The 15,933-nt window shown below is 42.8% G+C and overlaps 1 protein-coding gene across 1 annotated transcript in view; it reads left to right on the top strand.

Moving 5' to 3' along the window:
- LOC127661927 (nectin-1-like) overlaps positions 1 to 15,933 on the top strand; it is a 296,333-nt gene that overhangs the window by 214,547 nt on the left and 65,853 nt on the right. The window contains exon 6 of the mRNA XM_052152890.1: positions 342 to 489. Coding sequence (XP_052008850.1) covers positions 342 to 489 — 148 coding nt within the window. The remainder of the gene's footprint in view (positions 1 to 341; positions 490 to 15,933) is intronic.

Below are 15,933 nucleotides of genomic sequence, written 5' to 3'. Positions count from 1 at the left end.
CACGTCTACTCAGTAGACAGTACAGTACAGTGGGGTTGATGATTTGAGGGTAGCAATATTTAATATTGTCAAGAACTCAACCATTAATAATAGGCTATCAAATATAGGACAGTCATCAGCAAGTCATCGTAACATCAAAATGACTCTTAAGGAATTGTTTTATGACGTGTACTTATTTCTTGCTTTGTTGGATTTTTTCAATAAGATGATTTTTGGTAGTTAGCAACGTATTGTGTGCTCACTGTCATTCCAATTTAAATTCCAGCTCATGAATTGAAATTATTTCTGAATTTAGCAAAACCCTGATATAGTCAATTCTCTCTCCTCTCTTTCTCCTGCAGAAAAGCCAATGGCACTGGGATCTCCTGGCGGTATTTTTGGCATCTTAGGAGTGGTGGTGGTGGGTGGGCTGATTGTTGGAGTGGCGGTCACAATCTGTATGGTGTATAGGAGAGGACAGAAGCCCCGTACAGAGACGGACAACGATCTGTAAGTACTTCAGCATTAATGCAAACAGCTTACGAGGGGTTGGGGGAAGAGGTGGTTGAAATGGTAATGCAAAGCCTGCCATTGCCGCAAAGTATTACACCTCAGAAATGCCAGTGACCCTACTAAAGCGAATGCTCAATATTTAAGAGATCAGCGGCTATGTCTTAGGGATTTACTCTGTGATAGCATCCTGTCAGAGCTCTTGGTACCTTAATGAAACACTAACCTTCAACCAACTTTGAGGTCACCACACATAAAAAATAACAACAACAAGCATTCATGAATGTGTCTCATTTTGCTGACAGTGAATACACTTGATTGCTTAAGAGCATGTTACCTATTTGTTTAAGAGGCTTCATGATTGCTATGTAGAGCTGATATGTCCATTCCTCCGTTTGAGAGACAGGTGTTTCAATCAGGACTGATTGCACAAGGCACATCAGATTAGCATGGGAGCTTGTCAAACCACATAAACAGAACACTTGACAGTAACCATGCAGTTTTGTCTGCACACTTCTCAAAACTGAGGGCAGAGTACTTTGAATGGCTGAAATGTACAAGCCTGTGAATAGCTGGTGATCTGCTTTGATATTATCTAGGGTTGAGAGAGTAATGTTAGATAAGAATAACATTAAGCTACTGTTCTTATCATTATTATCACACAGCACTGATTCTTGAGATATGGGACACAAAACATCCCACATTTTGGCCTGCCATTATTGTACTTAAATTGTAAATTAATTTAATCAGAGATGATCACAGAATGATCGCACAACACTTACACATATAAGCCGGTGAGTAAAGGTGTTTATATGCAATATGAAATCTTGGTAATGGGCAAAAATGTACCTGTGCCGATCATTTTGCTCAAAACATTTAAGGTGTTTACATGACTTTACACATTGTTGGCTTACTGAACATGATCAGTGTACAATTGTGCATATAAACGCACTCAGTAATAGCGGACTAACCCTTACTGTTTTATTTCTGTTCAGTCATTGAGGGAATCAAAGCCACATACAGATTTAACAGTAATCTAACATAAGAATTGTCTATTTTAGGTAGAGTAGCAATATCTCACATTCTCACATGACATATCTGAGTATGTTGTTCATTCAATTCAGCAATATGTGCAGTCGTAGAACGCTGACTCATCTGGTGTAGTCTTGAGTAGCTCAAGCTTGACAAAAAACATTTTTACTCTAATTTGTTAAACTGAGACTATTGCTGACACATATTTCACAGAACGTCAATTTCAGCTTGAAACCACTTTTCAGCTTTGCAGTTTGCATTGCCTATGAGACCCTTCCCAATATCCAATATGTTCACAAGTATGCTGACACTGAACACATTTGATTTCCGAATCATTGGCATTTTGTTGGTTGGTCCTCTCTAGCAGCTTCCAATATTCTGGAAAGGCCTCCCACTAGATGTTGGAAAACATGACTGCACAATCTTTAGTGAGGTCTAAGGAGATTGAATGGCTGTATGCTTGATTTTATGAAACTGTTAGTGATGAGTGTTGCTGAAATATCCAAACCTGTTAATTAAAAAGAGATGTTCACATAATTTTTTGCCATGTATTAATTATGGAAGTTTCATTTGTGGACATACTGTTTTCCCTCTCTGCCATATGGAGAAATGGACTCATACAATCTAATTGGATCCCGAATGGGTCCCATTAGCAAGTTCTTTAGTCATGCTTCAGTACAAAAACCTTAAAACGCAGGTATTTACACAGCTTAATATCAGTTTAAACCCACATTGGAGCTATTTGGATCAGACAGTCCTTCATATTGCAGTTTATCCCTATTTAATTCTTGTTTTTTGCAGGTAGTTTTAGACTGTCCTTCTCATAGGATAATTAATCCCTCACATGAGAGCATTGGCTTCTGTCCTTCATGGGAATATCGCCCTGGCATCCAGTGTGAGGGTGCATGAAATCTGGCACAAGATCCACCTGAGTTACTAATTACCTCATTGATGAAATTAGGATGAAATTAGACACTCTCAAAATCCATGCCAACATTTCTAAATTTAAAAGCTTGATATTTCAGTTTGGAAGCTGGACAGTGGTTTCGCTCCAAAGAATGACTTTGAAGGTGGTCTGTTAAACTGACTGGATTCTGACCAAAGCACCATAACCCAAGGACATTTAAGGACACAGAACCAAAACCTAAAATCAAAGGGATAGTTAACCAAAAATGTTAAACTGAAAAGCTAGTTTGCTGGTTTTAGAGGGGTGTTGGAAACTTGTCAGCTGGTCAGGCTGATAGACGAGTTGGCAAACCAGCTGAACACCAGCTTGGGCAGGCTGAGAGACCAAATAGATCAGCAAAAACCAGCTAAGATCCGGAAACAATTAGGGTGGCATTTGCTTCAGGAATACAAATCTTGTTTTCTAGTGCTTCTTCATGGCAGTTACTTCACAATGGCACTATACATTTCAGTACTTTAGTTGTTTGTTTTCTTTAGTTGTTTGCTGTCCACGCCCCTCCATGTTTAATAAGAAAGCATTATTTTCTCTGTCTAACTAATTCGATTTTTTCCATGACTGTCATTATTTCTGAAGGAGAAATAAGGGGGCGTTCAAATCATCATAATTGAACTTGTAGCACTGTTGTTTTCCCCCAAGAATTCAGAATTTACCACCCATCGGTGAATGGAGCACTCATGTTTGCCGGCAAATGTAAATCACCCTGCGCAGCTGCGATAAGTGTCAAAATGAAGCGTTCTTCTGTAGCTCTGACATACACCCATTCGCAACTTCTGTCTATGTCAAGAGTCAATACGTTTCAGCCATTGCTGTGAGATGGCACCTAAGATGGATAGTCTGCTAAAACCTGGCCGGCTTTGCCCAATTTGTCTTGTGAAGTCAATCCACAGGCCCAAAGAGGCAAAAAAAAACATGCTAATTTTGTCTCAGAGGAATGAATTAGGAAACAAATGAGGCACTCAGACGGATTCTCTTCTCTGGCTGTATCGCTGTCTTTCTTTACTGCTTTTCTTTGCTTCAGTAACCGCTCTTTCTCTCTGTCTTTCTCTGGATCCCAGCATTGCAGTGGCTGATAGCTGTGTGACAAAGACAGAGGCCCCTGGGACTGATGCCCCAGAGAAGCCAGAATCCCCCACCAGGAAAGTAAAGGCCACAACCTCCCAGTCAACCCCTTTTCCGATTTTTCCCTAACAGAGTCTCTGTGTGGCATGATGGCCTCCAATTCTGTCTGTTGAACCCTGTGTGAGCAGCATTTGAGCATATGTAGGATTAATATGGTTTTGAATTCTGGAAAAATCCTAATAGAATCTCATGATAGATGCCATGTTTCATTTTTGGCTGTGAGGGATAGACGTACAGTCTGTAGGGTCTTATATTCACAACCCACGTTTTCAGATTTGTTTCTGTATTCTGAAAATAATTTTCCACAGTCAACACCAAGATATACAGAACAACATATAGAACACAATGGACGTTGATCTGTACGTTGACAAATCTCAGAAAATGAGATTTGTATAAAGGAATTTTGTATCATTTTCCATTGATTTTTAGAGTCTATTGTTGCTTTTACCAGTCCACAAATGTAGTAAAGACATTATTTGGGTGGCTATGCTGTAGCCAAAAATGCAAAATTGCCTTTTGTAACTTTTTGAAGTGCACATCCACTATCATTATACACTCTTTTGATGAAAAGTTATTTGTGTAACAATCATTCCCAGAAATAATTCTCAACTAGTTTTAGCTCTAAAACTACTCATAGGACTGACCCACACTGCAAAAAGAAGCTTTAAAATTCACACTGCTCAATATGCTAAAACATCTCCCTAAATTTGGTCTCTTTTCTCTCCTTGTGTTGCCTTGCAAGTATGTTTATGTCTGCATGATCAGAATTTGCCTTCCTTATAAATGGTGGTCTTCTTGCAATTGCCGGCATCCTGCTTGTTGCTAGTGTTTCAATTACAGTAGAACTTCAATTTCTGTGCTTGTCTGTTGATGTTTGTTTTTATGTATTTACTCATTTAAAATTGAGAGTGCATTCTATAGACTGAATTCTGTTAGACAGAATGATGTTTATAAATGTTAGAAGTTTGGACACTCTTTACTGAATTTAGGTTTCTCATGATCTTATCAACCTCCATCCATTCATCCATCTTCAACCGCTTATCCGAAGTCGGGTCGCGGGGGCAGCTGCTCCAGCAGGGGGCCCCAAACTTCCCTATCCCGAACCACATTAACCAGTTCTTACTGGGGGACCCCGAGGCGTTCCCAGGCCAGTTTGGAGATGTAATCTCTCCACCCAATCCTGGGTCTTCCCCGAGGCCTCCTCCCAGCTGGATGTGCCTGAAACACCTCCCTAGGGAGGCGGCCAGGGGGCATCCTTACCAGATGCCCAAACCACCTCAACTGACTCCTTTCAACGCAAAGGAGCAGCGGCTCTACTCCGAGCTCCTCACGGATGACTGAGCTCCTCACCCTATCTCTAAGGGAGAAGCCCGCCACCCTTCTGAGGAAGCCCATTTCGGCCACTTGTACTCGCGACCTAGTTCTTTCGGTCATGACCCAGCCTTCATGACCATAGGTGAGGGTAGGAACAAAAATTGACCGGTAGATCGAGAGCTTTGCCTTTTGGCTCAGCTCTCTTTTCGTGACAACAGTGCGATAGAGCGAGTGCAATACCACCCCCGCTGCCCCGATTCTCCGGCCAACCTCCCACTCCATTGTCCCCTCACTCGTGAACAAGACCCCAAGGTACTTGAACTCCTTCACTTGGGGCAAAACCTCATTCCCTACCTGGAGTACGCACTCCATCGGTTTCCTGCTGAGAACCATGGCCTCAGATTTAGAGGTGCTAATCCTCATCCCAGCTGCTTCACACTCGACTGCCAAGCGATCCAGTGAGAGCTGAAGGTCACGGACCGATGATGACATGAAGACAACATCATCTGCAAAAAGCAGCGATGAGATCCCCAGCCCACCAAACCGCACACCTTCCCCACCCTGACTACGCCTCGATATCCTGTCCATGAATATCACAAACAGGATTGGTGACAAAGCGCAGCCTTGGCGGAGACCAACCCCACATGGAATGAACTCGACTTCGTGCGAGGACCCGGACACAGCTCTCGCTTTGGACGTACAGGGATTGGATCAGCCCTAAGAAGGGATCCCCCACCCCGTACTCCAGCAGCACCTCCCACAGTATCTCCCGGGGACCCGGTCATACGCCTTCTCCAGATCCACAAAACACATGTAGACCGGATGGGCATACTCCCAGGCCCCCTCCAGGATCCTTGCGAGAGTAAAGATCTGGTCCGTTGTTCCACGGCCAGGACCGAAAACCGCATTGTTCCTCTTCAATCCGAGGTTCGACAATCGGCCGAACCCTCCTCTCCAGCACCTTGGAGTAAACTTTACCAGGGAGGCTGAGAAGTGTGATACCCCTGTAGTTGGCACACACTCTCTGATCCCCCTTTTGAAGAGGGGAACCACCACCCCGTTCTGCCACTCCTTAGGCACTGTCCCAGATTTCCACGCTAATGTTGAAGAGGCGTGTCATCCATGACACCCCTCCACATCCAAAGCTTTCAGCATTTCTGGTCGGATCTCATCAATCCCCGGGGCTTTGCCACTCGCGAAGTTGTTGACTTACCTCAGTGACCTCCCCAGGGAAATAGAATCTGATCCCCCATCATCCTCCGGCTCTGCCTCTACCATAGAGGGCGTGTTGGGATTTAGGAGTTCTTCAAAGTGTTCCTTCCACCGCCCAATAACCTCCTCAGTTGAGGTCAACAGCGTCCCATCTTTGCTGTATACAGCTTGAATGGTTCCCCGTTTCCCCCTCCTAAGGTGGCGGACGGTTTTCCAGAAGCACTTTGGTGCGGACCAAAAGCACCTAAGGTGTTGGACGGCTTCCCTGACCACCAGTGTCCACCACGGTGTTCGAGGGTTACCACCCCTTGCGGCACCTAAAACCTTGAGGCCGCAGCTCTCCACGCGGCTTCGGCAATGGAAGCTTTGAACATTGCCCACTCCGGTTCAATGTCCCTAACCTCCGCAGGGATGCCTGAAAAGCTCCGCCGGAGGTGTGAGTTGAAGATCTCGCAGACAGGGACCTCCTCCAAACGTTCCCAGTTCACCCGCACTACTCGCTTGGGCTTCCCAGGTCTGTCCAGAGTCTTTCCCCACCCCCTGACCCAACTCACCACCAGATGGTGATCGGTTGACAGCTCTGCCCCTCTCTTTACCCGAGTGTCCAAAACATATGGCCTCAGATCCGACGACACGATTACAAAATCGATCATCGACCTTCGGCCTAGGGTGCTCTGGTACCACGTACACTTATGAGCATCCTTATGTTCGAACATGGTGTTTGTTATAGATAATCCATGACTAGCACAGAAGTCTAATAACAAACATCCACTTGAGTTCAGATCAGGGAGGCCGTTCCTCCCAATCACGCCTTTCCAGGTGTCCCTGTCATTTCCCACGTGTGCGTTGAAGTCACCCAGCATCACTATGGATTCCCCTACTGGGGCCCTATTCAGGACTCCATTCAGGGTCTCCAAGAAGGCCGAATACTCTGAACTGCTGTTCGGTGCATATGCACAGACAACGGTCAGAGTTTTCCCGCCCACAACCCGTAGGCGTAGGGAGGCTGACCCTCTCGATCCATCGGGGTAAACTCCAACGTAGTGGCGCTCAGCTGGGGACTCGTGAGTATCCCCACACCCGCCCGTCGCCTCACACCCTGGGAAACTCCAGAGAATAATAGAGTCCATCCGCTATCCAGGAGTACGGATCCAGAGCCAAAACTGTGCGTCGATGTAAGCCCCACCAGATCCAACTGGTAACGCTCCACCTCCCTCACTAGTTCCGGCTCCTTCCCCCCCCAGTGAGGTGACATTCCACGTCCCCAGAGCAAGCCTTTGCTGCCCGGGTCTGGTCCGTCGTGGCCCACGGCCTTCACTGCCGCCCATATGACAGCGCACCCGACTCCTGCGGTTCCTCCAATGGGTGGTGGGCCCAAGGGATGTAGAGGGGGGTTCCACGTCACTTCTTCGGGCTGTGCCCGGCCGGGCTTAGTTAATTGGTATACAACGTAATTCATTATATTAAAAATTGTGAATAATTAAATGCCCTAATACATATATATATTTATTTATTTATTTGTTGCCTCCAAAACAGCACCAATTCTCCTAGGTACACCTAGACACTCCCTGTTCTTCTATCTATTATATTCTATTTGTGATTGTGCAGGTATTATAAGCACAATAAAGCTTATTCTGCAAGTAAGCACAGCACAATATGTTCTTTTCTTTTTTAGTACTTTAGTTTGTTAATTCAAACTTGCAGCACAGTAAGTAACAGTACAGTAACAACTCCTACCCCCAAAGCTGAATTGTAGGTGTCTTATTTTTATTATTTGGCAGTTGGCAATTGCAAAAAAGATTGCGAGTCTATTTGGATTTTGTCAGGATTGAATCATGGCACAGAGGAAACTAAATTGCAAATGGAGACATTGCCATTATGCTTCTTTAATATAGCAGGGTTGTCACTCATAAAACGCTGGAAATTAAATTTCAAATTCAATATGCATTTCCATTTGAATTTTGGCAGACATGTGAGATTCAAATCTAGCCTTGGAATGGACATTTTTGAAAACATACACAAGCACAATGCAATGAGGCAGAATTTATGTGCCAAGGGTTGAGTCTGTGATGCTACAGTAATTCATATTACATTGGCATAGGAGGTAAATAATCTATAAAATACATTGCCAGAGTTCTAAATGTGAGCTTCCTGTGTACGATTATAATGTCACAGTATTTGATTTTTGAGAGCAGTTTGGCCATTAAGTGTCCTGGTATTGACTTCTGACAACCAGAGCTGAAGTGATATTAAAGGCTCTGCCATGAAAATTTTATTTCCAGGCACCACCAGCAAAGCAAGTTACAGTGACAGGCTATGACAGGGATGATTGTAAGCCCAACATAACAATATGAATCGGCTTTGGGTTCCCTTGAAGCTCCCAAAATTTGCTAGTGGTTCTCAGCACCAAAGCTGATCAGTTTTTATGATCCAAAGCATTTAAATTTGCATGCATTCATTTAGCAGATGCTTTAAATCAAAATGATTTACAAATGACATAAGACAAGCAATTTATCATGAAGGATATTAGCAGTGCCAGATGATGGATTGATGGATAGATGGATGGATGGATATCATGTCAAATCAAATCGCCAACTCTTACTGAAAATTAATGACTACCAGAGGTGAGACAAAGAGATGATGATTGGCTCCTCCAGATCAGATTGCATTTCCTCGCCACTGCACAATTAAAACATTCATTAGCATTTAAATCACCAAATAGGATTGTGGTCAACAGAGATCAGTGGAAGCACCAGAGATGAGGTTTGATTCATAGCTCTCTGAAGACTGACCAGACTGAGATCGTGACTCTTTCATAGAGTCAAGATAAAATAGTGTCAGAGTCAGACATCTTTTTAAATATGTTTCTCTTCTCTACTGATTTAGATCTCAACTGATAGCCTCACTTCCTTTGTCAAAGGATCCCAAAATAATAATTTCCCCCTTCTTCCTAAAACCCTTTCCTTATAGATTACTCTTTTCGGTGAAGGGATTAGCTATGTTTTTCTCTCTATCCCTGTTAAATCTCCCCTCTTAAGCTGCCCTGAGCCTTTTGTGGCCGACAGACAAGGGAGAAGGGCAGGTCGTGAAGGTAGCCATACATCCTCGTAAAAGCCTGACCTGCCACATCTTCTGCCAACAATAGCTACAACACCATTCTTGCAGGTTCAAATATTTGGATGCGCCAATCAACCTGTATTAATTTCAGAATACTTTTAAGCCTACCTAATGGAAGACTGGATTCACATTCGCATTAGACACAGACAAATGGAATTACTATGGTTTACCATAATGCATGAACAGGCTGCAGCCATGTCCAAGAATGTGTTTACTTTAGGATTTTGACTGGCTTGTGATAAATAATTACTCTGAGATTGGCAAATGAGTTAGAGTAGAAACATGTTGCGGTAAACAAAACATTTGAATATGAAAGATTTCTGTCCCATCTGTTCTTCTACATATGATAATGTTAAGTCACCCAAACACACGTTACCTGATAAACTGAAGGTATTGTAATATAAATAACAAGGTTGAAAAACATAGAATTTAAAGGAATATTTCACCCAAATTAAAAGGTGATGTTTAATGAATATCACAATCTGTTTCTACAATGACAGTGGATAGAGAATCACTTTAACCTCATGCAAACCCATGTGGATGTTGTATTTTGGCTTTGCTATATGCAACACATATTTTAAATCAATTTAAAATGACTGATCTCAGTTCTGAAGACTCAGAAAACTCTGTCAGTAAAAGGTAAAGGTTTTGACACAGGAGTCATGTGACAAAATAAAATGGTGCCAATCACTGCTGAGTTTGTCTTTGGGAGAAATGTTTTTTTTTACATTGAAACCTGATTGAGTCAAAAGACATGACATTGTGTCGATGTAGTGACACTGTGTCGATGTAGTCACTCTTGAGAGCCCGAGACACCTCTGATCTTTGATAAAAGACCAATGGGAATTGGCGAGTGGTATTTGCATGCCCCTCCCCTGGACATATGGGTATAAAGGAGTGGACGTGCATACCGCTCATTCAGATTTTCTCTTCGGAGACAAACGGTTGATGGTTCAAGCTGAGTCAAGCGATTGCCATCCCTCACCTCTGCTGGATCCTTATGGTTGATTACATTGGCTTTCTCCCCTGGGTGCTTCTGCAGATCACTTAGAGTATTTCTAAAAGAGTATTTTCCCTCCTAAAAGAGTATATTCTAAAAGAGAATGAAAATTCTTACATATTGCACCTGTAAATTCACATTTGGAATTCTGAATCATGTGTGCTACCTTTTATTCAAATTCAGTAATTGAACTTGAATTTAAATTGTGAATGGCATACAAACCTGGAAAACAGAGGTGAAATCAGAGTGTCGCAGATGAAGACATGTGAAACAGCTTTGTGATTTTAATTAGAAATGTTGATGTCAGCTGGCTACATTAGGTGTATTTACACCTTTACCATGATGTGAATTGTGTCATTTTTTAATAGCTTTTTGTTTGTGTCCCCTTGCTATTTAATTTAATTAAACCTAAGTGTTATAAAAACTATAATGATCTTTATTTTAGGTGATGATAAGCTAGCTAATTTGCTAACTGTTCTTTTTCCACTCGGTAATTATTCTCCCCTTCATTCATAAATGAGAGATAATCATATTTTGAATCACTCTCTTTCTTAAATATTAAAGTGTTTATGGTGATTGGTGTGTGTGCAATTGCAGTTAAATTGCAACAGACCTGATTTCATCGGGTTGAGTCGTGAGTTATTTTCCACTTGCTGTGTCTGAGGCCTTTCTTTCCTGATGGGTTTCAGTGGCCAAATCGATTGTTCAACGCTGTGATCCATGCCTGGTACACATTTGAATTAAAGCACTATTCTGCATCCCTGCTTGCAACTCAATAAGAGAAAAAAGGTAAACCACGGTGGTACCTCATAAGTCTAATTGGATCAATAATTACATCAATTTTCTCTATAGAGTGAGCAAGTGGAATTCAGAATGGGATCAAAGAGAGAGTGATCCTTGTCCTCTGAAAAGAGAGGCAGGAATGGAGGAAAGAGAAAGTTTCTGAATTATTTAGCTGCCTTTCATTATTGTGTTCCTTTGAAGAAAGATAATGGTGCATCCTGAACTGACGCTGTCTGTCAAGACTTATTCCTCTGTAAATCTCTTTGTTTCTGTCTCAATTTCACATGCAAATACACACACACACACACACACACACACACACACACACAAACACACACACAAACACACACTTCAAAATTGTTCTGGTTCTCCTTTCATATGAAATATGTTGATCTCTTAGTGAGGTATACTACATGTCAAAAGTTTATACACCTGGGTCATTCTGTGGCTTTGAAGTACCTAGTCCAATTTATGGTGTTAATAATGTTTCATTTGAATTGAAATAGACTTGTTAGAAATAAATAATACCATTAATTACTAATCATTTATTTATTTATTATAATTGAACATTTTCTCCCCTTTTCTCCCCAATTTAGAATGCCCAATTCCCAATACGCTCTAAGTCCTTGTGGTGCTTAGTGACTCGCCTCAATCCAGTTGGCGGAGGACAAATCTCAGTTCCCTCCACGTCTGAGACCCTCAATCCATGCATTTTATCACTTGGCTTGTTGAGCGCATTACCACTGAGATGTAGTTTGTGCCCATGTTATTCTCCACAGCATCCATGCACAACTCACCATGCGCCCCACCAAGAGCGAGAACCGCACATTATAGTGACCATGAGGAGTTTACCCCATGTGACTCTACCCTCCCTAGCAACCACGCCAATTTGGTTGCTTAGGAGACCTGGCTGGAGTCACTCAGCATGCCCTGGATTCAAACTCGCAACTCCAGGGGTGGTAGTCAGCGTCAATACTCACGGAGATACCCAGACCCCAATAATACTATTTGTAATGCTAAACACTGCTGTGGGCCTTATGGCAAAATTATCAATATTTTGTAGGTATACCTGTGGATGTATTTTAAGGCCTACCTTCAAACTCAGTGCCTCTTTGCTTAACATCATCCAAGACCTCAGAATTATTGCACTACTAATGTCAGTTCCTCGTGTCCGAGAACTGAATTTCAAACATCTGTAACGCACAATAAGTACTAAATCATATGATATCTAAATTCCCCTCATATAATGAAATATTAAGTATTATATTCTCTCAATATCCTGTATGTGTTCATGGTAATTGTGTAATTTTTACATTGACAGTGGGTGTTTGAAAGTGTGTCCAAACTTTTGACTGGTGTTGTAACTCCTTATACAGCATTTTAAGGCATTATAGGTGCACTCCCAACAAAGTGTGTTCCAAAGGGTAGACATTATAATAATTATAATAATAAATGCAATTATATTTTATTTAATACTAAAAAGCATCAATAAATAGTTTGATCTAATTAAAATTGACACATCTTACACAATATTTTTGTGTGCTATGTATTGTAAGCATTTTAACATGTCATTAGCTTAGCAACATGCGAACAACAAAGTCTACTGGAATCCATTGTGAGTCGAGTGTCCCGTGTGCTTCACATAAGAAGCACTTAAAAGCTTAAGTTATTAGGTAAAAAAACAAGCATATTATGTCACCAAATAGTTGGGGTTGGTTGACAGTGTTAAAACACTATATGTTTAATAGAGAAACAACACAGAGAAAACAAACAACATTTTATTTTAAACCAGGACAACACGTTTGTCATCTATCATTAATATGAGTAATGATTATGTAATTAATATGTTTTTATTAATATGGTTATGATGAATGCATACACATTTACAAATTTGAATTACTGTAATATTAACAATTTTTACTTATATTAACTTAATATTTACTAAACTTTTTTTTTTTTTTTTATAATTGAATAAATAATAATCACATACAGTATAAGTGTGACGAAGCAGGTGGAGAATGAGGATCTAGAAGCAGCAGTTTATTCAAAAACAAAGAAAAACTCAGAAACAAGCAAAACAAGGGAGACCTGGCACAGAGCATCAAAAACATGCAAGAACTAACAAGGAAATAAGGAAACTAAAAGGGCTTATATACAAAAAGGAACAAAAAAGGGAATAAGGAACACCTGGGGAAATAATCAGGGAAGGAGAACTAATTAGGGGAAAACCAATCATAAAATGAAACTACAAAAGGACTACAAAAACCAAACAGGAACTAAACTAAACTTCAAAATAAAAAAGCACAAAAACAAAAGACAACAGAGAACATGACAGAGCCCCCGCTTTAAGGAGCGGATTCCAGACGCTCCAAAAAGTAAAAACAAAACAAGAAAAACAAAAAACAAATTGACCAAGGGGGCCAACAGGCAGTCCAAGGGGGCACAAGGGGCAGACAGGCAGTCCAAGTGGGCACAAGGGCCTGGGAGGCGGCCACAGGATGGGGACTGGGTCAGGGGGCCTGGGAGGAGGCCACAGGTCGGGAACAGGGTCAGGGGGCCTGGGAGGAGGCCACAGGACAGGGACCAGGTCAGGGGGCCTGGGAGGAGGCCACAGGACAGGAACCGGGTCAGGGGGCCTGGGAGGAGGCCACAGGTTGGGAACAGGATCAGGAGGCCTGGGAGGAGGCCACAGGACAGGGACCGGGTCAGGGGGCCTGGGAGGAGGCCACATGACAGGGACCGGGTCAGGGGGCCTGGGAGGAGGCCACAGGATGGGAACAGGGTCAGGGGGCCTGGGAGGAGGACACAGGACAGGGGCCGGGTCAGGAGGCCTGGGAGGAGGACACAGGACAGGGGCCGGGTCAGGAGGCCTGGGAGGCAGAACCATGGAAGGTCCTGGAGGCGGAGCCGTGGGGGGCTCAGGAGGCGGAGCTGAGTGAGGTGGCACCGTAGGAGGCTCTAGAGGCGGGGCCGTGGAAGGCTCGGGAGGCAGAGCTGAGCGAGGTTGGGCCATAGGAGGCTCTAGAGGCGGAGCCGTGGAAGGCTCGGGAGGCAGAGCTGAGGGAGGTGGTGCCGTAGGAGGCTCTAGAGGCGGAGCCCGGGAAGACTCGAGAGACTTGGGAGATGGAGCCCTGGAAAACTCGAGAGAATTGAGAGGCGGAGCCCTGGAAGACTCGAGTGACTTGAGAGGCGGAGCCCTAGGAGGCTCGAGAGGCGGAGCCCTGGAAGGCTCGAGAGCCTTGAGAGGCGGAGCCCTGGAAGGCTCGGGAGGAGGAGCCCTGGAAGACTTGAGAGACTTGGGAGGCGGAGCCCTGGGAGGCTCGGGAGGCGGAGCCCTGGAAGGCGGAGGCCTGGAAGGCTTGGGAGGAGGAGCCCTGGAAGACTTGGGAGGAGGCGGAGCCCTAGAAGGCTCGGGAGGAGGAGCCCTGGAAGACTCGAGAGACTTGAGAGGCGAGCCCTGGAAGGCTCAGGAGGCGCTGGCTCTTGGACGGTCATGGCTGCTGGATCTGGCTCTGGGACTGTCGAGGCTACAGGCGCTGGCTCTGGGACGGTCGAGGCTACAGGCGCTGGCTCGCTGACCGTGGCAGGCGTAGGCTCTGGCTCGCTGACCGTGGCAGGCGGAGACTGGGGAGCAGAAGTTTTTCCTCTTCTCCTCCTCCTCCTCCTCTGAGCGAATGGAGCTGGCAATGCTGGCTCGGTGGCCGTGGGCTCTGGCTCGCTGACCGTGGCAGGCGTGGGCGTTGGCTCGTTGGCCGTGGCAGGCATAGGGGGACGAGCCATGGAAGTCTGGGGGGTGACCTCAGTGGGAGGAGATGATAAACCCTCCTCCTCTACACTCAATTCTGACAGCTGCTAGATCCATAATGGTTGGTTAGTTCTTCTGTGACGAAGCAGGCGGAGAATGAGGATCTAGAAGCAGCAGTTTATTCAAAAACATAAAGAAAAACTCAGAAACAAGCAAAACAAGGGAGACCTGGCACAGAGCATCAAAAACATGTAAGAACTAACAAGGAAATAAGGAAACTAAAAGGGCTTATATACAAAAAGGAACAAACAAGGGAATAAGGAACACCTGGGGAAATAATCAGGGAAGGAGAACTAATCAGGGGAAAACCAATCATAAAATGAAACTACAAAGGACTACAAAAACCAAACAGAAACTAAACTAAACTTCAAAATAAAATCACAAAAACAAAAGACAACAGACAACATGACAATAAGAAACAAATTTTAGCATTGGCTTGGCTTGAACCTTGTATATGTATAATAAGCCTAATATTAATATGTAATATTATTTTTATTATAATTATTATTATTTTATTATACATTATTTTAATTATATATGTGTGTATTTAGAGGTATTAAGTTGGTAAATAATGTGTATGAAGATTATGAATTATTATCTACTGTATTATTTTTTATAAACAATTTGATAACCCACCTAAAAATTATTGTGCCCACCAACCCCACACTCTTTTAATAAATTATGAAAGTCAACCTCTTATCACAGGCTTACAAATTTTATATCAAAATATATCTTATACACATAACCAGTTTTGGATAAGTTACTTAACAACAGTAATAAACTACAAATCATTCATTATTTCTCTAAAATTGTAATCAGATAATTGTATTTATTACTTCATTTAAAATAAATCACACTACTAATTACTTTAACGTAATTTCTAAAAGAAATTCCACTCAACAAATTCAAAATATTGTCTATATTACAGGGCCATAATTCATGTTTTCTACATAAATAATACATATGAAATAAGCAACATAATTAGATTACAGTAACTAATTTCTTTGTAATTGGATTGAACCCAACACTGCTCATCACTATTAACTAAAATAAAAATATGTATAAAAAAGTTTTTTATTGGCATCAATATTTTAT

Source organism: Xyrauchen texanus, chromosome 21, assembly GCF_025860055.1.
Source record: "Xyrauchen texanus isolate HMW12.3.18 chromosome 21, RBS_HiC_50CHRs, whole genome shotgun sequence".
Taxonomy (NCBI): Eukaryota; Metazoa; Chordata; class Actinopteri; order Cypriniformes; family Catostomidae; genus Xyrauchen; species Xyrauchen texanus.
This window is presented reverse-complemented; position numbering and strand designations above follow the sequence as displayed.